The sequence below is a fragment of the Mytilus trossulus genome, chromosome 6, assembly GCF_036588685.1.
Source record: "Mytilus trossulus isolate FHL-02 chromosome 6, PNRI_Mtr1.1.1.hap1, whole genome shotgun sequence".
Classification (NCBI taxonomy): Eukaryota; Metazoa; Mollusca; class Bivalvia; order Mytilida; family Mytilidae; genus Mytilus; species Mytilus trossulus.
Genome location: NC_086378.1, coordinates 6,771,265 through 6,798,683, shown reverse-complemented (window position 1 = coordinate 6,798,683; position 27,419 = coordinate 6,771,265). Strand labels below are relative to the sequence as shown.

Here is a 27,419-nt window from a genome sequence, read left to right as displayed (position 1 = left end):
CTACTTTCCTTTAAAATTCTGGACCCAAATTGTTGTACAGTGCAATTTCACTCCCTACTTGCAATTTAAGGCATTAAACAAGGAGAAATAAATTTGGAAGGGGTATAAAAAGTAACCCACTGTCAACAATATGGACTACACGAACAACGAAAATCAAGGGACGACAATTGTTTTCTCGGACCATATGTATCGCGCATGATTAGATTAAAAAAATTGTTTCGGAAACATGGTTTACCGACGTGTAAACCAAGAGAAAAATTATAACTGACCCATCCAGTTAATGCAAAATTATGCAAATCATGTAAGAATTATTGTCTCGAAGGCGTAACAAATCAGGTTTCTTTCGCGTCGTTGTTTCTTATTTTAGTTTTTCCATTTAGATGTATTTGGTTTTATGTGTCGTGAGCTGTCTTGTGTGCGTTTAACTAGTTTGGTTTTTTATTTTGTCGTCTTGTGTTCTTATTAGTGCTTTTTTTCCTTTCTTGAAGTCTTTCATTGTATGTGTCGTTGGTTAACTGTGTGGTAGGCGTTTTATCAATAAGGTTCTTTTGCTCTCTTCTTTTCTTTCTCAGTTATTCTTTCCAACTCAAGATGTACGTGGTTTTATGTGTCGTGTGTTTACCATCTCAAAGACGTTTAATCAGTAAGCTTTTATCTTGCAGTCTTGGTTTTTATTTATTTCTCCAGAAATCCTTGGTAATTTTGTGTCGTGTTTGACAGCATCATTTATGTATAACAAGTAAGTTTTTGTGTCCTGTTAAATTGTTCCTTTTAAAATTGTTATACGATGATGACTGTTGTACCCATTTTGACTATTTTATTAATTGTGACTGTTTATTTAACGCATCATGTAAATGTAGCGGAATTTGATGAGACTGTTATTAAAGTGAGAGGTTTAGCGCTATAGAACCAGGTGTAATCCACCATTTTCTACATTTGAAAATGCCTGTACCAAGTCAGGAATATGACAGTTCTTGTCCATTCGTTCTTGATGTGTGTTGTTTTTTTATTTTGCCATGTGATTATGGACTTTCCAAATTGATTTTCCTCTGAGTTCAGTATTTTTTGTGATTTTACTTTTTTTATATGGTCGCATTTGTTTCTTCCTTAGTGTGTATTTTGTCTTCTTCTTTGTTTCTTTGAATGTTTTGTCCCTCTAGATGTCTTTGGTTTTGTTTCGTATGCTTACTGTCTCGTATGTGTATAACCACATTTCTTTGGGGTCTTTGAGTCCTTCTATTTTTTCCTTCTGAATAAACCCATCATAGATACCAGGACTCAATTTAGTATATACGCCAGACGCGCGTTTCGTCTACAAAAGACTCGAATCTAAAAAAGTTAAAATGTATCCAAATGTCTTCGAGTTGGTTAAATGACTCTTTAAGTTTTCTTTTGTTGTTTCCTGAACTCACGTTCCCTTTATTTGCATAAGATTTGTTTAATCAATTTTTATTTATTCCTTTTTAGTGGTGAAGTTATCAAAGAAACAGTCACTAATTTAGAGTTTAATTTATTGAAAAATTACTCTGTTGCAAACACCATTACTTCTGACAAATGAAGGAAGTCCTTGGCTCTGATGGTCACTTTGACATAGCGGCCACTCATTTGCTGGTTACATTGGGAAAAAAGATGCTCCCCGAGCTTTGCTGGCCCTTTATAGTATGCACATAAGGACATTTCTTTCAAAGTTGACCCAACTGTGATATCCGCGTTACGTAGACGTTGCCCTATTGACAAAAATAAAAACATAAATACAAATATGATATATAATCGTGTCCAACTTGCATGTGTATCATTTGATTTTTTCTCCTTTTTTCAACTTCGAAGTTGATTTTGCCGTTAATACTCTTTTTTTAGCTTTACTAATGAGTCTGTTGTACCAAGTAGTGAAAGTACAACCCTTGTTTTCCTACACAAATATTATTCTGGTATATATTCTGAGTTTCTCACATGTTACATAATCGTTATCCATGACCGAAAAATTGTAAATTTCCTTAAAAGGAAGGCCCCGGTTAACATCATTTCACATCCTGACAGAATCATACGAGGATATTCGCAAACATATTACTGTGATTACTGTAATTATTTCATTGATTGATATTACTTTTACTTAAGGTTCTTGAATACTATGAATGACAAAACTATTTTATTCAATAATACTACTTTTTCTGTTTAGTCTGTTTTTCATGATATACATTTGACGTGTAACTGTACTTATGTATCCCGTCATACTTTGAACCACACCATTATTTTATTTATTATTACTACTTTTAGTGTTTAGTCGGGTTTTTGGTATATCTACTTTACGTGAGTCTGTATTTATGTATGCCGACATACGACAAAATTATTTTTATGTCTACCTGTGCGAATTTCAAACGCGCTATTTTACACCAGTAATGAAAACCTTCTATCATTTATGGGTAGACTTTACATGGATAAATTCAGCGTATTTGACGTGAAACTGTACTTATGTATCCCGTCATACTTTAAAGCACACCATTATTTTATTTATTATTATTACTTTTACTGTTAAGTCTGTTTTTGTTATATAAACTTTACGTAAGTCTTCATTTATGTATGCCGTCATACGACAAAATTATTTTTATGTCTACCTGTGCGAATTTCATACGCGCACTTTTAAACCAGTAATGAAACCTTCTATCATTATGGGTAGACTTTACATAGATAAATTCAGCCGTATAAGAAAAGCAAAATGAGAATGTTAAATTAATGTATGCCTTTTTGTGCTTCTTTGTTACATTTGTTGTTTATGTAGAGATATTAAGATGATAACACAATATTGACTGTTGTACCCCTATTTTTGACATTTTTACTCTTTGAGTATGTTTGTTTTGTTCATGCATCGTTGACAATTTAATGGAATTTGATGCGACTGTCATATAAGTGAGAGGTTTAGCTAGCTATAAAACCAGGTTCAATCCACCATTTTCTACATTAGAAAATGCCTGTACCAAGTCAGGAATATGACAGTTGTTATCCATTCGTTTGATGTGTTTGGACTTTTGATTTTGCCTTTTGATTTTTGATTTTCCTTTTTGAATTTTCCTCGGAGTTCGGTATTTTTGTGTTTTTACTTTTTACTAGTATTTCTTTTTGCAAATCTGCGTTCGTAATGTACAATCATTGAGAGCTATCATCAAAAGTGTATATATCTGTTTAATTATCGAACTTGAGAACACTTACAAAAGGTCCGTGTAACACTTATCAATTCAAAGTTTTAAAAAGTTTTGAAATTTTAGATTTTTGGAAATTTGATCAAAGTTTTAAAATATCAAATTTCAAATTGTGTTAAAGTTTTGAAATTTTGAAATTTTTACCAAATTATTAGAATATCAAAATTCTAAATATCGTTTATAAATTTGATAGTTTAGAAATTTGACCAAACTTTTAAAATACTAAACCTATCGCGCAATTTTGATTATTTCACTTTTTGAAAGTTTGATTTTTTAAATGTTTGCTTAAAATATCAAAATAGAAAAGGGGCAATAAGAGGTATACCTGTAAAAAGCGAAACGAAATAAAAGCGGAACGAAACGAAACAATATGAATTAAAACATACTGATACTTAAAAGTTTATGTATGAAATAAAACGGACAGTTGAAAGCGGTGAAAAATTGGATGACAAAATTAATATTTCTTAAAAGAAGATAATTCATTTCAAAACCAGACGTACGGCTCTGATATTGACCATTTTACCTGCTGGTTTTTCTAGCACCCATATCAGTTTAGGAGAAACAGGAGTAACAGTAAAAACTGAACAACTTGCAGTAGGTCAAATAGTATGGTTATGTTGAGCATGTATATATACATTTTCTACTAAACTCTAAGCCATAAAAAGGCCCAATACACGATGTATTATCTCTTTTGATTTCATTGTTTTTCTGTTTTGCTTTACGACTTCTTACTTTCTGCAATTATGTTGGCTAAAGAATATATCATTTCATGTACAGAATGAAAGATCATCTTCAACGTTTTTATCTGTTCTTTGTAAGTTGTTTGCCCTAAATATTCAGCTTTAAGCGTTCCGTTAGGAGGTCGATCAAGAAAAGCGCTTCATGATACTGAATGCATGGTTTAAGGTTGTGCTAGTCCACAGTGTGGGAGGTTTTTAATATAATCTGTTTTACGCTGAAATTAAGACGGTAATAGGATCCAATATCAGCAAATTGGAGCCAAGATACTGTTACAAGGTATCTACAAAAACTCATCATAGATGGATACCGGAATATAAATTTTGCCGGTTTTTGCGCCAGACGCGCGTTTCGTTTACAGAAGACTTATCATTGACACTCGAACCAAATTAAGTTAAAAAGGCAAATAAAGTCAAATAAAATTGAAAAGGCCAAATAAAGTAAACTTTTAAATCCAACGTGTAGCTCTGGTTTTGTAAAAGTTGAAACCTTTCATATCATATATAAACGTATACCATAAACATTATTTTCACGAGCATTCATATTTATGTAATAATTACCGCTGTACTACATTAAGCACCCAACTTGCATTCATGTTTATGTAATAGTTGCCGCTGTACTACATTAAGCACCCATCTATCCAGTTGTAGGTGCCGGCATTTTGAAAGTTGAAAATTGTGTTCAAAAGTTTCTATCAGCGATAAATGGTAATCTTCTGGGGAACCAATATTTAGATAGTACCTGTTTTTTACTTGATACTACCACTAGGGGCTTCGATAATGGTACATTAAAATATTCTGATCCCTAATTTGATGATATAATATTCTGTGCCAGAAGAGGACAAAAGAAAAATTATCCATGCCTTTTAGTGTTAAATTTTGAACCAGACAAGTTGATTGATGGCGATGAAAAACTTAATAAAATCGTTAGCGCTTCGACAAAACAACCTCACCCCACTTTTAAAGTTACATGGTTGCTACCCTAAAGACAACGTTTGGACTGGTTATCATACACGTAGCTCCATTATAGGTTATAAATCAACTACTGTTTTATTATAGTAAACAAAAGGAATAGATTTTTTTGTATTGAAGGATATTACTGTCCCGTATTTGCATTTTGTTATTTGGGTATTTTGAAGTTATCGTACGACAATCGACTTTTAGCAAACTAAAAGTCCACATGTAGACCCAGACAGAATGGGGCGTGCAAAGAGAAGCCACACTGTCAGCTGCATGATGGATTTTTTCCATTTTTGGCCGTACACCAATGTCGCTCTCGAAAAACCAGTACAATGTTAAACGCTGAATTTGAAGTAAAGAATTCACATACGGAACGCTGAAACTGAAATTTGAAATTCAAGCAAAATAAGAACGAAACAATTAAAGAGGTGTTTGACCAAAGTGAAGTTAAAACATATTTAAATCCATCTATAAGGTCTACTTTGTCCTAGGAAGTTGAATCTTACGTTTCTTCGTAATTTGTATGTAAACAACCTATTTTAAATTATCGATTTTTTGTTGTTGCCAGTGACAAATATTTCATGAATGTTCCGGAACAAAATAGCAATAAATGCAACAGGGAGAGAGTGTGCATAATGAGGACATATAAAACCTTTCAGTTAGTTTAATTGTGGTCTGGAGCTGGCGTATGACAGTAACTGCTAGCCTTATGTATAGTAGTCCTTTGTTATTTTATTATCATTGTCATGCATGTTAATTAGTTTCTTAGTTTGTTTCCTATTCTGACATAGGACTTGTATTTCCTATTGAAGAGCGTTTTACTGTTCGTATTACTGTGTGTTTTTCATTCTTTATTGGCTAGAGGTTTAGGGGAGGGTTGTTATCTCACGAAACATGTTAAACCCCGCCGCATTTGTGCGCCTGTCCCAATCCAGTAGCCTCTGTCCTTCTAAGTCTTTTATGATTTTGATTTTAGTTCATTGTTATATTTCGGAGTTTAGTATTACGTCTATAATCGCTGAACCAGTACACTTTTTTTGTCTAGGGGCCAGCTGAAATACGCCTAGCACAACTTTTATTGCGACGCTATATTTAAGTATTCCTTCCGTATCATTTCTTGGAACTGAAATACATCATAAAAGGCAATATATTATCATCATGCAATCGATAAACAAGAAAGGAAAACGTTTTAAGTTGTATGCCAGCCCACCGAAGCGTTTTTTCATGATCTACCTTCATCAGGAACGTCAAAAAGGCGGTTAATACTATATGGTTTACTGCGAGTTGGTCATTTTTCACTGATACTTCTAAATGTTGGGCACTGGGAACACAAAATAGCTTTGAATTATTTATCTCAAACTCTAACCTTATATAAGAGATTTAAATTAACGTAGTTGATTCCGGTTTAAATAGGTTTAATGATTTTTTTTTTTGATAGATGCACAACCTTAAAATTTCAGGATACTGTTATCCCATGTGATGTATATTTTGTTTCATAAAAAAACCCGACTTCTTCTTTTCATTATTTATTTTGTTATTAAGAATAATTTGATATATTTCATGCTATTTATTTATAACTAAGAATAGTTCTTATCAGAGCCGTGTTTACATCAGTGATTACAGGTACCCCTCTTGTCGCCCCTTTATACTTTTGATATTTTAAGCAAACATTTAAAAAATTAAACTTTCAAAAAGTGAAATAATCAAAATTGCACATTAGGTTTAGTATTTTAAAAGTTTGATCAAGTTTCTAAAATATCAAATTTATAAACGATATTTAGAATTTTGATATTTTGATAATTTGGTTATATTTCAAAATTTCAAAACTTTAACACAATTTGAAATTTTGATATTTTAAAACTTTGATCAAAATTCCAAAAATCTAAAATTTCAAAACTTTTTAAAACTTTGAATTGATAAGTGTTACACGGACCACAAAATATGTATTCATTAAACATGAAAAAATATAAAACAAATGTATAATAACAGTTTAGAGCATTTAAAGTTTCTTTAGTCCCTAAACCAATATTTTTTTTTATCAAGACAGTACATATCCGTGTCAAACATGATACATAAGTTTTTTTAAATGATATTTGTTACGAATAAGTTCATTGAGATTGTTTTGCCATCATGATTGAGGGAAGAAATGTCTGATTTAAAAAAAAACCGCATTTAATGTCCGAAGTTTTCATAGCAGAAAATTACATTTTGCAAATGATGGAGATGAAATGATCGTAGTCTGATAAAACATAAGACATGAAACATATACTGTTTTAATGTGTTCTTCGTCTGTGTCTCTGTTGTATCATCGTTTATATTTTTCGTGTACTGATTTTTATTACACTTTCTTTAATGTACTTTTTCGTTTATGTACCTTTTCTTTTATGTACTGTTTTCTTTTATTCCAATAATTGGGTTTACTGATAGATATGATTCTTATTTTAATTTGTTTGATCCCTTGGACACATATTCAAGTCATACATAATTATTCGTTGGATACCAATTGAAATGCGAATTTAAATGTCTAACAAAATACAAATTTCAATCAGGATGAATGAAGGTTTTGGCATAACCACGACATAACATATTCACGAAAAGCATTCATAAATTCTTTATTGTACTGTTTATATCTTACAGTTTCTGTAAAGATGACACTTATTTTACTGTTTATCATGCATGCCATAACTAAAACCTTAATAGAGTCTGAAATAGTTAAAAACTGTGGATCGAAAGAGGGGAAAAATAATGTCCTTAAATTTGTTTTCATATAATCGCAATTTAATACTTTTAGACACCATGATCTCTTTTCAAAATGAAAAAATATTTAAGTATCATCAATAGCTAGCAAATTTGCATCCGGCCTCAAAAAATTAAGCACAACGGAACTTACCAGCAAGATCTGGTCTGTTTATAATTTCAATCCACTTTATATCATACACTTTTCCTAGATCTACCCACCAGTATGGTAAATTGTCATGGTTGGTATGTGAGTAGGTTGCTGGATTTCCATCATTCGCATATTCAGATGCACAGCACACATAATTTCCCCAGGAATGTGTTTTCAGATGCCATGAGCTTTGTTGCTTTTTTTCTTCAGAGCAACGTTCTTAATTATACATTTGTTTTGTTTACCGTCTGAAAGATAGTTAGGGTAATACAAATTAACGTGAATGTTTATATCCAAGCGACCTCTGTTCAATAACAGTGGAGAATACATGATGAATTAAGATTTACACAATAGAGTGTAATTTATCAGACATGTTACTACGTTTTTGGTTATATTAGTGTTGCATAGTCTTTAGTTTTCTATGTTGTGTTTTATACTGTTCTTTATTTTTTGATATTCTATTTTTTTACCATGAAGTTGTTACCAAAATGTAGTGTGTTAAAGACAGAGATCAATAATAATCATGAAAGTACTCGATTAGGACTCCATCATACAAGGTTTGTATTATTTCTAAAACTTTTACAACTACCTAAGATGGATGAGCTTAACACACTGTGTGTCTGACTGGTGACTTTGAGAACATTACCATTTCAGTATTTCTATCTGAAAGAGGATTTCACTTTCCTTTTACGTACTTGCTTGAGTCAGAACAATTCGAAGGGCTTTTCTTGGTACGTGAAATGAATGCCTGTTGAATGTATATTATTATCTAACCATACATATATAAAGGATTGTGCTTTTTCCCAGTATTTGGAAATGAATCATGGACTTATTAGCTGTTGTTAAATGTATTTTGTTTTTCCTGAAGTGGAATTTAACTAATAAAGATGAGAGAGTTTAGATTAAAGCTAAATAATTAATATAGCAACATCTCAACAAAATTCTACTGTGCTACTACTTAGCGCGTGAAAGCAATTGATTGAATCATTCAACTCAAATCTAATCGCCTATTGATCTACAATGCAGTGAACGCAAGTGTAAGAACATATCTATAGTCTTGGGAGTTATTTCTTCTTGATGACCTTTATTATTAATGGGTCCTCCTAGATAATGAGGCTATCCTATATTTATAATTATCAAAGAGTGATATATTGAAAGAAAGTTTAGTGCTATCACTTTTGCGACTAACATTGATCATACTAATTGAAATATAAAAAAAACCGGTAAAAGTTTTAATAAACTAGATGTGCATTTCGATAAGGTCCGTGTAACACTTATCAATTCAAAGTTTTAAAAAGTTTTGAAATTTTAGATTTTTGGAATTTTGAATAAAGTTTTAAAATATCAAAATTTTAAATTGTGTAAAAGTTTTGAAATTTTGAAATTTTAGCCAAATTATCAAAATATTAAAATTCTAAATATCGTTTATAAATTTGATATTTTGGGAATTTGATCAAACTTTTAAAATACTAAACCTGACGTGCAATTTTGATCATTTCACTTTTTGAAAGTTTGATTTTTTAAATTTTTGATTAAAATATCAAAAATAGAAAAGGGGCAAAAAGAGGGGTACCCGTAAAAAGCGAATACAATTAAAAGCAGAACGAAACAAAACAATATGAATTGAAAACTTACTGATACTTAAAAGTTAATGTATAAAATAAAACCACAGACAGACAGTTGTAAGCGTTGAAAAATTGGATTACAAAATAAATATTTCTCAAAAGAAGAGAATCCATTTTAAAACAAGACGTACGGCTCTGATATTGGCCATTTTACTTGCTGGTTTTCTAGCATCCATATTTTGGGAGAAACAGGAGTAACAATAAAAACTGAACAACTCGCAGTTGTTCAAATAGTATGATTAGGTTGAACATGTATATATATTTCCTATTGAACTCTAAGCAATAAAAAGGCTCAATACACAGTGTATTATCTCTTTTGATTTAAAATTTTTCTGTTTTGCTCTACGACTTTTTACTTTCTGCAATCATGTTGGCCAAAGAATATATCATTCCATGTACATTATGAACGATCATCTTTCAAGTTTTAATCTATTCTTTGTAAGTTGTTGGCCCTAAATATTCATCTTTCAGCGTTCCCTAAGAAGGTTGATCCAGAAAAGCGCGTTGGTCGTAATTTTTAACGTCATCGTTTCATTTTTATCGGTTGTATGACGATCATAATTATATTGCCTTGTATCAAATAGTTTAGTTAATATTTTTTTGGTACGGTATGAATACTGAATGCATGGTGTCCCAATTAAGGTTGTTCTAGTCTTCAATGAGGGAGGTTTTTGATATATATATATATATATATATATATATATAGATTACTAATAAATCTAATGAAATTTTGTCGAAGATTGAGACTCACTGAATATTTCGCGGATAAAGAAAGTGAGGAGGACAACTCATTAGTAAGAAACAAATCTACCTTTATTCCAAATACCGGAAGAAACAAGTGTTTAGATGACTATATCGAAAATTTGTCCAATTACCCACTTACACCAATTAAAGTCAACCACAACTTAACTAAGGGCGAAAAGTCAGCACTCCAAAATCTAAGAAACGATAAAAGCATAATAATTAAGCAGGCCGATAAAGGTGGGGCAATAGTAATAATGGATTCAGACTACTATAGAATTAAAGTTGAAGAACAACTCAATGATTCGACATTTTACTCAGAAATTCCTGATAATATAGATCATCTAGTCAAGAGAAGAATGAATACCGTACTGAACAAATACACAACGGCCACTACGGAAAAAGAGTATGATTACTTGAAAAATTTCGAAAGGAAAACGAGTAACTTTTATGGCCTTCCAAAAATCCATAAATCAAAGGAGATCCAATCGGCTATTAATTCTCAGCAAAACGAATACATAAAAGTGCAAAAACCGACGGATCTTAAACTTAGACCCATCATTGCAGGTCCAGCAAGTCCCACTCACAGACTAAGCAACTTTTTAGACACAATTTTGAAACCATTATGTAAATATGTACCGAGCTATATAAGAGACGATATAGATTTTCTCTCACACCTGCCAAAAATAGCACCGGTTCACGCTCGTTTAGTAAGCTTCGATGTCACAAGCCTATATACGAACATTCCACACGATTTAGGAATAGAGGCAATACAATATTGGGTTGCAAAACATCGAGATGCAATACCAAATCGATTCACTGTTGACTTTATACTCGATTCAACTAAACTTATTCTTGAAAACAATTCTTTCTATTTCAATGGCAAGAACTATTTGCAACATCGGGGGACAGCAATGGGAACAAAATTTGCACCAACATATGCAACATTAGTCATGGGCTTCCTTGAACAAAGACTGTATCAAGAAGTTGAAAATAATTTTGGAGTTGAATTTGCAAGTGAATTTGAATTATCATGGAAAAGATACCTTGATGATTGCTTCATTATCTGGAACAAATCCGACGAAGAACTCCAACTATTTTCGGACATACTAAATAACCTTCATACCTCCATAAAATTTACGAAGGATGAAAATTTCAACCAATTACCGTTTCTAGACATTCTTGTTATTAAAGATGGCACTGAAATTAAAACAGATATTTTTTACAAAGGTACTGATACTCATCAGTATTTAGATTTTAATTCGTGCCACCCATCTCATACCAAAAGGAATATCCCCTATTGTTTAGCAAGAAAAATATGTACAGTAGTCGAGGATGAACATTTGAGAGAAGACCGTCTAGAGGAACTACAATCATTTTTGATCAAGCAAAACTATCCAGAGACTTTAATAGAAAGGGGAATTCAAATGGCAAAACAGATTCCAACCAACCAACTACGCTCCACCTGCGAGGAGCAGAGTAATAACAACGATAAAATACCGTTCGTTATTACACATAATCCACGGAACTTTAAAATTATTCCCGTTGCAAAGGCAAATTTACCTATTCTTGGTCAGGATGAAAAGATGCGCCGTTTAATAAATACAGAAACACTTCTACAAAGTAAACGGCAACCACAAAACCTTAAACGACTATTGACCCGAGCACGATTCGACCAAAAAAGAACATTCAGTGTGTCAAAATGTCGAGATAGTCGTTGTGGGGCATGTCCGTATATCCATGTTGGCAAGGGAATGGACATACCTAATGGTCTATCACTTTTTACCAACGAAGACATTACCTGTAAATCCGAGAATTTAATTTATTGCATTAAATGTAATGGTTGCCAGGAAATTTATATCGGCCAAACAGGGAACAGTGTAACAGAAAGAGTGCGCATTCATAGACAACATATACGGCAGCCACAATACAGAAAAATCCCCCTAAGCAAACATTTAGACGAATGTGGAGGGGGATTTTTTAAAATATTCCCATTTTATAAAATGAATATGGGTTGTGACATTACACGAGAAGTCAAGGAAAAACATTTTATTTTAAAATTTAAATCACGATTGAATGCAAACTATGCATTTTCTATTGTGTAATAATGACGCTCCATACTTCTATATATAGACTAAGTGTAATACGATTTATCTCCCTTTATATACTCAACGACAACTATGACGTTACATACCTACCGTTACATAGTTACGTTAATCATGTATAGTTTCACCTGAAGATTGTTATTTAAACATGAAAGTACTAGTGAATTAAAACTATTCATACCGGAAATGTTGGATTTATTAGTAATCTATATATATTTCTATACACAAGAACATTTATTATAGTGATCTTTATATATATATATATATATATGTTAGCGGCAATAAGAGAAATTAGGCATTAAACTTAAATCCTAGGCAATAAGCTAACGCCTAGGCAGGAAGTCGGTTGCCTAAATGATGTTAGACATTAAGCTTAAATCCTGAAAATTGTATGCAGGCATTAAGCTTAATGCCTAAAATGTAAACGCGAGTAAATAAAAGACTTTTATTCATTTAAATTAAAATACATGTGTTACATAATAACATTATGATAACTGTGGCATGTTTATCGACACTGTCCTAAGATTAGACCTATAAGATATTCTTAGTACTGAATACTTCAACTATTTTATTTTATTACTGCAAATAATATATGTTTGAAAATGAGCAGACGAAAAAGCAAGAATTTCAGCGATTTAAACGATGCAAAAGTACAGGTCCCAGTGTCGTCCTAAATATAAAAAAGAAGATGTGGCATTATTGCCAATATGGCAAATCTCCACAAGAGACCAGAAATAAAAAAAAATTATTAAGGGATATAAATGTTCCGTATTTGTATCTTCTTATTTGAGCACGGAACGCTGAAAACTGAAATTTGAAAGTCAAGAAAAATCAGAACCGAAACAATTGAAGAGATGTTTGACCAAAGTGAAGTTAAAACATATCACAATCCAGCGATAAGGGCTACTTTGTCCGAGGGAGTTGAATTCTAAGTTTCTTCGTAATTTGTACGTAAACAACCTGCAACCTATTCTGAATTATCGACTTTTTGTTGCCAGTGACAAATATTTCATGAATGTTCCGGAACAAATTAGCAATAAATACAACAGGGAGAGAGTGTGCATAATGAAGGCATAACCTTTCAATTAGTTTAATTGAGGTCTGGAGCTGGCGTATGGCAGTAACTGCTAGCTTTATTATAGCTGTCCTTTTTGTAATTTATAATCATTGTCATTTTGATAAGTTTCTTTTGTTTCCTATTCTGACATAGGACTTGTATTTCCTTTTCAAGTGCGTTTTACTGTTCGTATTACTGTATGTTTTACATTCTTTATTGGCTAGAGGTATAACGGGGGGGGGGGTTTGATCTCACGAAACGTATTTAACTCCGCCGCATTTGTGCGCCTGTCCAAATTCAGGAGCCTCTGTCCTTTTAAGTCTTGTGTGATTTTAATTTTAGTTTATTGTTATATTTCGGAGTTTAGTATGACGTCTATAATCACTGAACCAGTAACCTTTAGTGTCGAGGGGCCAGCTGAAGCATGCCTAGCGCAACGTTCATTGCGACGCAACTGTTTGTATGCACATTGAACGACAAATTTATGTGACGTATACAAATTTTATGACGTCAGACACTCAAGTCAATCCATGTGTTCGTAGATAAATGTTTTTGTATTCTGTTAAATTGTCCCTTTTAAAATTGTTATGCGATGATGACTGATATACCCATATTTTGACTATTTTATTAATTGTGACTGTTTATTTAACACATCATGTAAATATAACGGAATTTGAAGAGACTGTTATTAAAGAGAGAGGGTTAGCGCTATAGAACCAGGTTTAATCCACCATTTTCTACATTTGAAAATGCCTGTACCAAGTCAGGAATGTGACAGTTCTTGTCTATTCGTTTTTGATGCGTTTTGTTATTTGATTTTGCCATGTGATTATGGACTTTCCGTATTGATTTTTCTCTGAGTTCAGTATTTTTGTGATTTTACTTTTTACGCTATACATTAAGTATTCCTTTTGTATCATTTCTTGGAACTGAAATAAATCATAAACGGCAGTATATTATCGTTATGCAATCGATAAAAAAAGAAAACAAAATGTTTAAAGTTGTAGCGCTTTTATATCTGGGTCTACCTTCATCAGGAACGTCAAAAAGGCGAAAAATACTATTTGGTTTACTGCGAGTTGGCCAGTTTTAACTGTTTTTTTCTAAATGTTGGGCACTGGGAACACCAAATAGCTCTGAATTATTTATCTAAAACGCTAACCTTATATAAGAGATTTAAATCAACCTATTTGATTCCAGTGTAAATAGGTTTAACTAATTTTTTTTGAGAGTGTACAACCTTAAAATATCAGGATACTGTTATCCTATGTGATGTCTAATATGTTTTATAAAAAAAAAAAACTTCTTCTTTTCATTATTTGTTTTGTAATTAAAAATGATTTATATATTTCGTGCTATTTATTTTTAACTAAGAATAATTGTTATCAGAGGCGTGTTTACATCAGTGTTTACAGGTACCCCTCTTTTCGCCCCTTTTCTATTTTTGATATTTTAATCAAAAATTTTAAAAAATCAAACTTTCAAAAAGTGAAATAATCAAAATTGCACGTTAGGTTTAGTATCTTAAAAGTTTGATCAAATTCCTAAACTATCAAATTTATTAACGATATTTTGAATTTTAATATTTTAATAATTTGGCTAAAATTTTAAAATTTCAAACTTTTACACAATTTGAAATTTGAATATTTTAAAACTTTGATCAAAATTCCAAAAATCTAAAATTTCAAAACTTTTTAAAACTTTGAATTGATAAGTGTTACACGGACCCGATAATTATCGTCTAAAGTTATTTATCTATGATATGGTATCTGTGATGAGTTTATCTATTCAGTAAAGCTCGAGGCCCACTTTTGCGAATAAAACATCTGTAACAAACGTTGAGGAATTACTAAAACCATAAAAATGCCTAAAGTATAGTCAATTCTCGACAATAGATAAGAGCTTAGCATGAGAGAGATATATTCCTTTACTTAAAATTTCAAAATTATTATTGCAGAAAATTCCAATCAAACATTATCATAGATTGTGCACTTAAAAAAATCATAACATCTTCCATCTCTGAATGATTTAAAAACAATACTATTATGCTATTTAAAGGTCAGAGGTTTTCCGTGTCGGAATATTTTTTTCGATATTCAATAAAGTGAATATCTGTGGTTTACAATAAAAACAAAAGCGATATACATATAAATTTATGTGAAAGTTATTTTTAGAATTATGTATCAGCCAATGGAAAACACAGATGTTGAATATTATCTTGTCGATGGTATTTAGTTCACGAAAACAAATCTTGGAATCCTAATATATTTGTAAACCTCAGATCTATGTACGACCTCAAATCTGTGTCCGTTTCTCAAATCTATGCCCAATCGTGACGTCAATCGCTAATCTATGTCCATACAAAATTGTTCGACCTCAAATCTGTGGCCGATTTTTAATCATGACGTCATTCGCAAATCTATGTCCTTAAAAAAATAATTCGGCCTCAAATCTGTGGCCGATTTTTACTTGTGACGTTTTTCTCAAATCTATGTCCGTTATAAAAGAAAAGGCTTTAAAACTGTAATGTTTGATTCTTTTTTAGCCATGCGCAAATTTATGCCCGTCTTAAAATTTCGGCCTTCTAGGTTTTTGTCATTCCCATAGTTCAATATTAATTTGGTGGTAGATCTATGTGTTTTCCATGTGTGTACAAGAGCTTAAGTATCAGTAAATCTTTCGTTTTATGTTGTACTGCTATACCACTGTCCCAGGTTAGGGGAGGGCTGGGATCCCGCTAACATGTTTAACACCGCCACATTATTTATGTATGTGCATGTCCCAAGTTAGGAGCCTGTAATTCAGTGGTTGTTGTTTGTTCATGTGTTACAGTTTTGTTAATTTATTTTACATAAATGAGGCCGTTAGTTATCTCGTTTGAGTTTTTTTACATTGTCTTATCGGGCCTTTTATATCTGACTATGAGGTATGGGCTTTGCTTATTGTTGAAGGCTGTACGGTTACCTGTAGTTGTTAATGTTTGTGTCATTTTGGTCTTTTGTGGACAGTTGTCTCATTGGCAATAATACCACATCTTCTTTTTTTATACTAGATAGATTATTTTGCTTGTATTTAAAGAGGGACTAAAAAGTCCCTGATTCAAAATATTGTTTTTTAATATAAAAAAGAAGATGTGGTGTGATTTTTTTTATTTAAGTACGGTTTTGTATGATTTTTGTTTTGATAAAGTAATATCTCCATGTGTGTGGTTAAAATTATGTGTGTGGATTTTATGCCGCCTTGAAGAATTCAACTACACGTTTTTTCTAACTAAAAAAAATAAAAGAATTACTATTTGTATGCAACTTAAGCGTACTTTAATTGTCTCTAAATTGTTTCATATTGCTGTTAAATTGACATTCATACCACATTATCTATTGTATGTTACATTAAATATCAATAAAATCATTCTGAATAGTTAAAAATAAAAGTTACGTGCTCTATATTTTTAATTAAAATATTTGTGAATCACAATAGAGCATATATCAATTGTTTGGTCTTAGCTGATATCTATTTAGTTCAAATGTGAAACTTGTAATTATGTCTTTAATCACAAAAATCTTTCCCCGAGAAGGATCATTCTTTATGTTTTGGCATATTCCTTCTCTCCAGAAACCGGATGTAAACACTGCCGTCCCTTTGTTCATAGCTGGATTTGTTTTGAATTGCAAATACTCCCCAATAGTAGGAGTGAAGATATCCTGATAATTGTCAGAAAACAGTTCAAGAGGATTTATCTCTAGTTGACGTTTTTGAAAATAGTCCATCAACCCACTATTCATTACAGATTTTCCTCCAGTCTAAAAAAACAAATCATAAAGCAATTTTAAACCATTTGTATTAATAAATAAAATATCGACATTAACTTTTTTCGTATAAACCACATTGACACTGATAATGAATAGATACATAAAAAGTAAAAGGATAAGAAAATAAAATATTAAATTAACATTTGATATTACTATTTACATATCTACATGTATGACTTACGGGAATAGCATTTTCTTTATCGTTGCTATCATTTACAAAGCGCCTTTTGTAAAGTTCCTTGTAATACGGACTAGCACCTTCCATGGGATCGAGATTATTTTGCATCTGAAAGTACATTAAGTAAAATATGTGGAGAAAAAAATAATTTAAAAAGAACATCATTAATTTTACATGATTTTTTTCATTTCGATTAGTTTTAATTCATTCAAAGGTGAAAACATGTAAGACGGGTCAACCTAATTTTTTTTTAAATTAGCGTATAACTTTTTTTCAAAACACACATAGACTATGTACACATGTGCAAAGTAGCAGAAATATTCTATCATACTAAAACATTACTTACAACTTCTAAAGGTGCAATATCATTTGTTTCCGTAGTAAAGTATGTATCTCCGGTTTCTGTAACTATATGATCATTTTCCAACTGCCTCCCTTTGTTTGTCTCCTGAACTTCTTGGTGTTCTTCATTAGGTTCCGACACAATATCCATGGCTTCTTTAATAGAAATAAGTTTAAACAAACAAATTAAATAGTACAGTCGATGGTTGTGTAACGTCCAGTGGCAAATTTAACGCAAACATATAGAATATTAACACAGTAAATTTAAAATATGCTTTTTTTATATAGAGAAGACCGTTGGTTTTCCCGTTTGAATGGTTTTTACACTAGTTATTTAGGGGCCCTTTATAGCTTGTTGTTCAGTGTGAGGCAATGCTCCGTGTTGAAGGCCGTACATTGACCTATAATGGTTTACTTTTTTTTTAATTGTTATTTGGAGGGAGAGTTGCCTCATTGGCACTCACACTACATCTTCCTATATCTATTTACATTTATTTTGCTCATAAAATTCAATTTCAAAATTAACTTTGTTTAACTAATATCAGAGCCTTAAAAAGTAAAACCTTTCAGATTACTATTGAAGTAAATAAAGACTTATATTATTACCTTCAAACGTTACATCTCTGTCATTTATGTTTCTTAACATCTCCAAATTTCCATTTTCATCTTCATTTATGTTACTTTCAGGTAATATTTCACCAATCTCTTCTTCTTCATTCTCTACATCTAAGTGTGCCTGTGCTAGGAACTTTCTTTCATCTTCAGTTAGGAGCACAAATGGAAGCTATAAAATAGAAACGGTTTTATTGCACGTAATATTTTCACCTTTACTACAATAGATAAATACGTTATATTTTAATACAGTACATGTATTACTTTGGCATTTTATAATATTTTATGATAATTTATGAATAGAATAGGATGAATTTAGTGTTAAACTTTCATATAGTTTCACAAGATGTGTGTGTGTGTGTGTTACTTTGTTTGTGTTGTGTTGTGTTGTGTTATGTTTTTTTTTTTTTTTTTTTTTATATATTTCAGCTGTTTAATTCGCCATATATCTTTAAATAAAGCTGTAAGCTAAGTTTATAGTTACCTGTTCATCAATAGGTGGTGCAAAGTTAGGTCTTTTAAAGTAAAGTTGATATGGTGTAGAAGGCTTTGTACTTTTGTGTACCCTGTTGTTGTAGTTATAATAAAATTCTGGCAATTTTGAAGGCCAGTCTTTTTCTAACGACATCTCTTTTCTAAAATATTCAGTAAGTGTTCTATTAAAGCGTTCTACGCGTCCTTGGCTTTGTGGATGATAGGGACGTCCATGTATCTGTCTGGTCTTAAAAATTGAAACAACTTCAGCCAAGTTTACATTTGTAAATTCTTTGCCGTTGTCACTTTGTAATATTCTTGGCGGACCATACAGATATACATATTTTAAAGTTAGTTCCGCTACATCTTTTGCAAATTTTCCTTTTAATGGACCACCAAATGCCAAGCGAGAAAAGCAATCTACTATGTTGCAAATGTAGTTTTAACCTCTGACTGGTGGCATTTTCTTCAAGTCTATTTGCCAACGACTGTTAGCATAAGTTGCAGGAATTGGGCGCCTTAAAACTGTTGTTTTGGGAATTTCTACTGCATTGTTACAGCCCTGGCAGTTTACGTTTAATTTAAATAGTACCTTGATGCTTTCTCTAACAACAGGAAATACTGTACTTCTTAAACAGTCATAAATTGCCTCATATTTTCTATGGTCTTTCGAGTGGTTTTTGTTAATCAGGTGAATTAATTGCTCTTTGTCTAAACATTTTCTATGATTGCTATTTAAGTCTTGAGATTTTTTGTAGATACATTTAGATTCTTGATCATAGAAGTAAAGCGATAAAAACTTTTTTACCATTCTGTCCGAAAACGGCACTCTCAATTCGTCAACAATTTTTTTTGCTCCCCAATTTTGATGTTCTTCTTTGGCCTTTGCAATCTGTACAATGTACGGCATATCAGCCCAAAACGATTCTGGATTTGGATCCTTTGAAATACCTTTTTTGCGCTTGTTTGATATAGTGTATCCTTCATTTGGAATAGTGTCCTGCTCCGCCATCATTCTTTTTTTGCTATGACGTCATATACTTGATGACGTTTTGTTATGTTTAACGTCGATGAAAGGACATAGATTGGAGCCAAAAATGGCCATAGATTTGAGTAAATAAAGGACATAGATTTGAGACAATACAGGACATAGATTTGGAAAATCTATGACGCAATATAAAAAGGACATAGATTTGGGGAAAGGACATAGATTTGAGGCCGGACATAGATTTGAGGCTTACAAATAGTAAGCCTCAAATCTATGTCCGGCCTCAAATCTATGTCCTTTCCCCAAATCTATGTCCTTTTTATATTGCGTCATAGATTTTCCAAATCTATGTCCTGTATTGTCTCAAATCTATGTCCTTTATTTACTCAAATCTATGGCCATTTTTGGCTCCAATCTATGTCCTTTCATCGACGTTAAACATAACAAAACGTCATCAAGTATATGACGTCATAGCAAAAAAAGAATGATGGCGGAGCAGGACACTATTCCAAATGAAGGATACACTATATCAAACAAGCGCAAAAAAGGTATTTCAAAGGATCCAAATCCAGAATCGTTTTGGGCTGATATGCCGTACATTGTACAGATTGCAAAGGCCAAAGAAGAACATCAAAATTGGGGAGCAAAAAAAATTGTTGACGAATTGAGAGTGCCGTTTTCGGACAGAATGGTAAAAAAGTTTTTATCGCTTTACTTCTATGATCAAGAATCTAAATGTATCTACAAAAAATCTCAAGACTTAAATAGCAATCATAGAAAATGTTTAGACAAAGAGCAATTAATTCACCTGATTAACAAAAACCACTCGAAAGACCATAGAAAATATGAGGCAATTTATGACTGTTTAAGAAGTACAGTATTTCCTGTTGTTAGAGAAAGCATCAAGGTACTATTTAAATTAAACGTAAACTGCCAGGGCTGTAACAATGCAGTAGAAATTCCCAAAACAACAGTTTTAAGGCGCCCAATTCCTGCAACTTATGCTAACAGTCGTTGGCAAATAGACTTGAAGAAAATGCCACCAGTCAGAGGTTAAAACTACATTTGCAACATAGTAGATTGCTTTTCTCGCTTGGCATTTGGTGGTCCATTAAAAGGAAAATTTGCAAAAGATGTAGCGGAACTAACTTTAAAATATGTATATCTGTATGGTCCGCCAAGAATATTACAAAGTGACAACGGCAAAGAATTTACAAATGTAAACTTGGCTGAAGTTGTTTCAATTTTTAAGACCAGACAGATACATGGACGTCCCTATCATCCACAAAGCCAAGGACGCGTAGAACGCTTTAATAGAACACTTACTGAATATTTTAGAAAAGAGATGTCGTTAGAAAAAGACTGGCCTTCAAAATTGCCAGAATTTTATTATAACTACAACAACAGGGTACACAAAAGTACAAAGCCTTCTACACCATATCAACTTTACTTTAAAAGACCTAACTTTGCACCACCTATTGATGAACAGGTAACTATAAACTTAGCTTACAGCTTTATTTAAAGATATATGGCGAATTAAACAGCTGAAATATATAAAAAAAAAAAAAAAAAAAAACATAACACAACACAACACAACACAAACAAAGTAACACACACACACACATCTTGTGAAACTATATGAAAGTTTAACACTAAATTCATCCTATTCTATTCATAAATTATCATAAAATATTATAAAATGCCAAAGTAATACATGTACTGTATTAAAATATAACGTATTTATCTATTGTAGTAAAGGTGAAAATATTACGTGCAATAAAACCGTTTCTATTTTATAGCTTCCATTTGTGCTCCTAACTGAAGATGAAAGAAAGTTCCTAGCACAGGCACACTTAGATGTAGAGAATGAAGAAGAAGAGATTGGTGAAATATTACCTGAAAGTAACATAAATGAAGATGAAAATGGAAATTTGGAGATGTTAAGAAACATAAATGACAGAGATGTAACGTTTGAAGGTAATAATATAAGTCTTTATTTACTTCAATAGTAATCTGAAAGGTTTTACTTTTTAAGGCTCTGATATTAGTTAAACAAAGTTAATTTTGAAATTGAATTTTATGAGCAAAATAAATGTAAATAGATATAGGAAGATGTAGTGTGAGTGCCAATGAGGCAACTCTCCCTCCAAATAACAATTAAAAAAAAAGTAAACCATTATAGGTCAATGTACGGCCTTCAACACGGAGCATTGCCTCACACTGAACAACAAGCTATAAAGGGCCCCTAAATAACTAGTGTAAAAACCATTCAAACGGGAAAACCAACGGTCTTCTCTATATAAAAAAAGCATATTTTAAATTTACTGTGTTAATATTCTATATGTTTGCGTTAAATTTGCCACTGGACGTTACACAACCATCGACTGTACTATTTAATTTGTTTGTTTAAACTTATTTCTATTAAAGAAGCCATGGATATTGTGTCGGAACCTAATGAAGAACACCAAGAAGTTCAGGAGACAAACAAAGGGAGGCAGTTGGAAAATGATCATATAGTTACAGAAACCGGAGATACATACTTTACTACGGAAACAAATGATATTGCACCTTTAGAAGTTGTAAGTAATGTTTTAGTATGATAGAATATTTCTGCTACTTTGCACATGTGTACATAGTCTATGTGTGTTTTGAAAAAAAGTTATACGCTAATTTAAAAAAAAATTAGGTTGACCCGTCTTACATGTTTTCACCTTTGAATGAATTAAAACTAATCGAAATGAAAAAAATCATGTAAAATTAATGATGTTCTTTTTAAATTATTTTTTTCTCCACATATTTTACTTAATGTACTTTCAGATGCAAAATAATCTCGATCCCATGGAAGGTGCTAGTCCGTATTACAAGGAACTTTACAAAAGGCGCTTTGTAAATGATAGCAACGATAAAGAAAATGCTATTCCCGTAAGTCATACATGTAGATATGTAAATAGTAATATCAAATGTTAATTTAATATTTTATTTTCTTATCCTTTTACTTTTTATGTATCTATTCATTATCAGTGTCAATGTGGTTTATACGAAAAAAGTTAATGTCGATATTTTATTTATTAATACAAATGGTTTAAAATTGCTTTATGATTTGTTTTTTTAGACTGGAGGAAAATCTGTAATGAATAGTGGGTTGATGGACTATTTTCAAAAACGTCAACTAGAGATAAATCCTCTTGAACTGTTTTCTGACAATTATCAGGATATCTTCACTCCTACTATTGGGGAGTATTTGCAATTCAAAACAAATCCAGCTATGAACAAAGGGACGGCAGTGTTTACATCCGGTTTCTGGAGAGAAGGAATATGCCAAAACATAAAGAATGATCCTTCTCGGGGAAAGATTTTTGTGATTAAAGACATAATTACAAGTTTCACATTTGAACTAAATAGATATCAGCTAAGACCAAACAATTGATATATGCTCTATTGTGATTCACAAATATTTTAATTAAAAATATAGAGCACGTAACTTTTATTTTTAACTATTCAGAATGATTTTATTGATATTTAATGTAACATACAATAGATAATGTGGTATGAATGTCAATTTAACAGCAATATGAAACAATTTAGAGACAATTAAAGTACGCTTAAGTTGCATACAAATAGTAATTCTTTTATTTTTTTTAGTTAGAAAAAACGTGTAGTTGAATTCTTCAAGGCGGCATAAAATCCACACACATAATTTTAACCACACACATGGAGATATTACTTTATCAAAACAAAAATCATACAAAACCGTACTTAAATAAAAAAAATCACACCACATCTTCTTTTTTATATTAAAAAACAATATTTTGAATCAGGGACTTTTTAGTCCCTCTTTAAATACAAGCAAAATAATCTATCTAGTATAAAAAAAGAAGATGTGGTATTATTGCCAATGAGACAACTGTCCACAAAAGACCAAAATGACACAAACATTAACAACTACAGGTAACCGTACAGCCTTCAACAATAAGCAAAGCCCATACCTCATAGTCAGATATAAAAGGCCCGATAAGACAATGTAAAAAAACTCAAACGAGATAACTAACGGCCTCATTTATGTAAAATAAATTAACAAAACTGTAACACATGAACAAACAACAACCACTGAATTACAGGCTCCTAACTTGGGACATGCACATACATAAATAATGTGGCGGTGTTAAACATGTTAGCGGGATCCCAGCCCTCCCCTAACCTGGGACAGTGGTATAGCAGTACAACATAAAACGAAAGATTTACTGATACTTAAGCTCTTGTACACACATGGAAAACACATAGATCTACCACCAAATTAATATTGAACTATGGGAATGACAAAAACCTAGAAGGCCGAAATTTTAAGACGGGCATAAATTTGCGCATGGCTAAAAAAGAATCAAACATTACAGTTTTAAAGCCTTTTCTTTTATAACGGACATAGATTTGAGAAAAACGTCACAAGTAAAAATCGGCCACAGATTTGAGGCCGAATTATTTTTTTAAGGACATAGATTTGCGAATGACGTCATGATTAAAAATCGGCCACAGATTTGAGGTCGAACAATTTTGTATGGACATAGATTAGCGATTGACGTCACGATTGGGCATAGATTTGAGAAACGGACACAGATTTGAGGTCGTACATAGATCTGAGGTTTATAATAAAAACAAAAGCGATATACATATAAATTTATGTGAAAGTTATTTTTAGAATTATGTATCAGCCAATGGAAAACACAGATGTTGAATATTATCTTGTCGATGGTATTTAGTTCACGAAAACAAATCTTGGAATCCTAATATATTTATAAACTTTAACTAGCTGGGAAAGAACAATAAAAATAGACAATAAAGTTCGTTCTTATGTTGTACTGTTATACCACTGCCCCAGGTTAGGGGAGGGTTTGGATCCCGCTGACTTGTTTAACACAGTCGCATTATGTGTGTGTGTGTCTGTCCCGAGTAGACTATGCGGTATGGGCTTTGCTTATTGTTGAAGGCCGTACAGTGACCTATAGTTGTGTCATTTTGGTCTATTGTGGGGAGTTATATCATTGGCAATCATACCACATCTTCTTTTTTAATATAAAACAATGAAACGACTGTTCATGTTTGTCACGAAAAACGAGTTACAAAACGGACAGAATTCCATATGAATATTCGTTGTTGATATTAAATGAAAGGGTTTTAAAAAGGAAATCTCGATAAAATAATACAATATTCCAAATGCAAATAAAATGTTTGTCTTGTTCTACCATTTTAAACTATAGGTCACTGTTCAATCCATCATTTTTATCTTGAAAAATGTCCTGTACCAAGTCAGGAAAATGGCTATTGTTATATCATAGTTCGTTTCTGTGTGTGTAACAATTTAACGTTGTGTTTATGTTGTGTCGTTTGTTTTCTTTCTCTTATATTTGAGTGTGAACTCACATTACTATAAGATGGGTCACGCTACTTTTCCCTCCCAAATTCATGTATTTGGTTTTGATGTTATATTTGTTATTCTCATCGGATTTTGTCGAATGCTTAGTCCGTTTCTGTGTGTGTTACATTTTAATGTTGTGTCGTTGTTCTCCTCTTATATTTGATGCGTTTCTCTCAGTTTTAGTTTGTTACCCCATTTTTGTTTTTTGTCCATAGATTTACGAGTTTTGAACAGCGGTATACTACTGTTGCCTTTATTTAAATATAAAAGTTGTCCATCAAGTATTGCAAGACACTAAACCGAAAACTAAATAATACGTGTGTTGCTTGAAATATAAAAGGGACGGCAATTTGATATAGCAAGATGATTTTGGAATCATTTTTTTTGGTCCTGGTAAGAACTGAGAAACAAAAATCTTATCCCAAAACATGATAGACAAGATATTTTTACATAAGTAGGATATAAATGTGTTCATACTTAGATGCACCCTCAACCATACAAAGTATGCAATATTCACATGGTTATAAAATACATCTGTCAATAGTAAATTTTCATAATAAAAAAAATGATCGCACTGAAAAATGAATATATTTATATTTTTTTGTATTAATTACCTTTAATTTTATCATCAATTTTCTTGAGTAAATCAAGACTACGATCAAGCTTCTCTGCGAGGGTATCAACCTTAGATTCTAGCCTTCCGTACCCTTTACAGACATTTGAATTTAACTTTCCTCCTGATATTGTTATTTGACAAGCTGACATAAAGCACACACAGACCGCAATTATGAAAACTACTTGCTGCATTTTTGACTTGCACACACAATTTGTGTTATCACAATGGTAGAGAATATTTCAAAATATTAATATTAATTCCCAGTTTAAAATGAAATAGATACTGATGGTGACAGCTGTTTTCATGTAAAGTTTGACCAAGGAAATCATCTAACACCATAACACAGTGTATCACTTACAAGTTGAACATGCAAACTCTGAATTTGTAGCAATTTTGACGCTTTGAATTAAAATGTATATTCAAACTATTTTACGAATACGAATTGAAATGACAAAAGATTGAGCCGAAAGTAATCTTTGTATTTAAGAATTACACATTGTGAATACGGTGTTGAAAGTCTTAGGGTACTGACAATACGAAAATAAGACGATATGGTATGATTGCCAATGAGACAACTCTACATCAGAAACAAAATTACATGTCATATGATCCACCAGAAACTACGGGTTATCGAACTTTTAATAATTAAAACTAGAAGTAAGTAAAAGAGAGACGTAAGATACCAGAGGGACAGTCAAACTCATAAATCGAAAATAAACTGACAACGCCTGGAAACATAGAAAACTTGGAATTTTTTGCACTTTATTTACATGTATTTAAAAGACTTGCCGACAAATGTGTCAGGTATATTTATTAAAGAATGACACAGGGTAGATGTTCAACTTACTCGGAAATAAAAAGAAATAACGTCATGGACAACAACAACAAAAAAATTAAAGCGTTTGAATTAAGTTACTACCTTTTCATTTTGATATGATACTGGTTTTCATCAAACGTGGTTCTGATTTTAATGTCAAATATAAAAGTCCTTGGGCCACACCAATTTGATTCATTGTTCGACGGACCCGCCCGCACATATTTTTTTCAAAACAGATTTTTTTTATTTTTATTATATTCCCGCTTCCCGCATCCGGAAATGAAATCATGTCCATTTCCCGCAGCGTTTTTTTGTAAATATTATATAAAGATCGAGGTTTAGATCTCAACATTTGTTTTTTTTAAATCACAGTATAGCCTTTATATAACGATTTTAAACATATCAGCACCCCTCAACACTGTAAATATCTGAGAGAATATTTGTTTCAGCATGAAACCAATTTATTCCAAGCGGGAGTGCTCCGATATAAATAGAAATACCAGTACAGAACAAAACGTTGGTTTCTTTCCCCTAACTTATATTCCCTTGAAAAAAATGTTCGTTGTTAAAATAAAGTACAAAGAACTTCTGAAGGATTTGCCTTCAACTGCAATTATAATGTATGGTGACGGTCATACCCGCTGCAGGTTTGTGCACCTGTCCTGGTTGATTCAGAGACCTGTCGTTCAGCAGTTGTCGTTTGTTGATGTGGTTCATTGGTATTTTCCCGTTTGGAAATATAATTTAGATCGTTGGTTTTCCTGTTCGAATTGTGTACAATACTAAGTTGTGGTCCCTTATAGCTTACTGGTTGGTCTTGATCAAAGCACTGTGTAAAAGGCCGTAATTTGACCTATGTTTGTTATT

At 32.0% G+C, this 27,419-nt stretch overlaps 4 protein-coding genes across 4 annotated transcripts; 2 read left to right on the top strand and 2 right to left on the bottom strand.

The window, feature by feature from the left end:
- Positions 1–1,495: 1,495 nt before the first annotated feature.
- On the bottom strand, positions 1,496–9,579 carry LOC134722301 (fucolectin-2-like). Its single transcript, XM_063585910.1, has 3 exons — positions 9,558–9,579; positions 7,782–7,982; positions 1,496–1,727 (listed from the first exon to the last, which is right to left on the bottom strand). The coding sequence occupies exons 1-3, from the start codon at positions 9,577–9,579 to the stop codon at positions 1,522–1,524; spliced, it is 429 nt and encodes a 142-aa protein (XP_063441980.1). The 3' UTR covers positions 1,496–1,521.
- An 822-nt stretch (positions 9,580–10,401) lies between these two features.
- Positions 10,402–12,249, top strand: LOC134722299 (uncharacterized). Its single transcript, XM_063585909.1, has one exon. It carries the CDS (start codon positions 10,402–10,404, stop codon positions 12,247–12,249), a length of 1,848 nt encoding a protein of 615 aa, XP_063441979.1.
- A 4,469-nt stretch (positions 12,250–16,718) lies between these two features.
- LOC134720676 (uncharacterized) lies at positions 16,719–18,960 on the bottom strand. The gene is made up of 5 exons (XM_063583090.1): positions 18,732–18,960; positions 18,242–18,419; positions 17,640–17,791; positions 17,297–17,401; positions 16,719–17,106 (listed from the first exon to the last, which is right to left on the bottom strand). The coding sequence occupies exons 1-5, from the start codon at positions 18,873–18,875 to the stop codon at positions 16,792–16,794; spliced, it is 894 nt and encodes a 297-aa protein (XP_063439160.1). The 5' UTR covers positions 18,876–18,960; the 3' UTR covers positions 16,719–16,791.
- A 1,225-nt stretch (positions 18,961–20,185) lies between these two features.
- Positions 20,186–23,201, top strand: LOC134720675 (uncharacterized). Its single transcript, XM_063583089.1, has 5 exons — positions 20,186–21,198; positions 21,509–21,686; positions 22,137–22,288; positions 22,527–22,631; positions 22,822–23,201. The coding sequence occupies exons 1-5, from the start codon at positions 21,055–21,057 to the stop codon at positions 23,134–23,136; spliced, it is 894 nt and encodes a 297-aa protein (XP_063439159.1). The 5' UTR covers positions 20,186–21,054; the 3' UTR covers positions 23,137–23,201.
- The last annotated feature ends 4,218 nt before the right edge of the window (positions 23,202–27,419 follow it).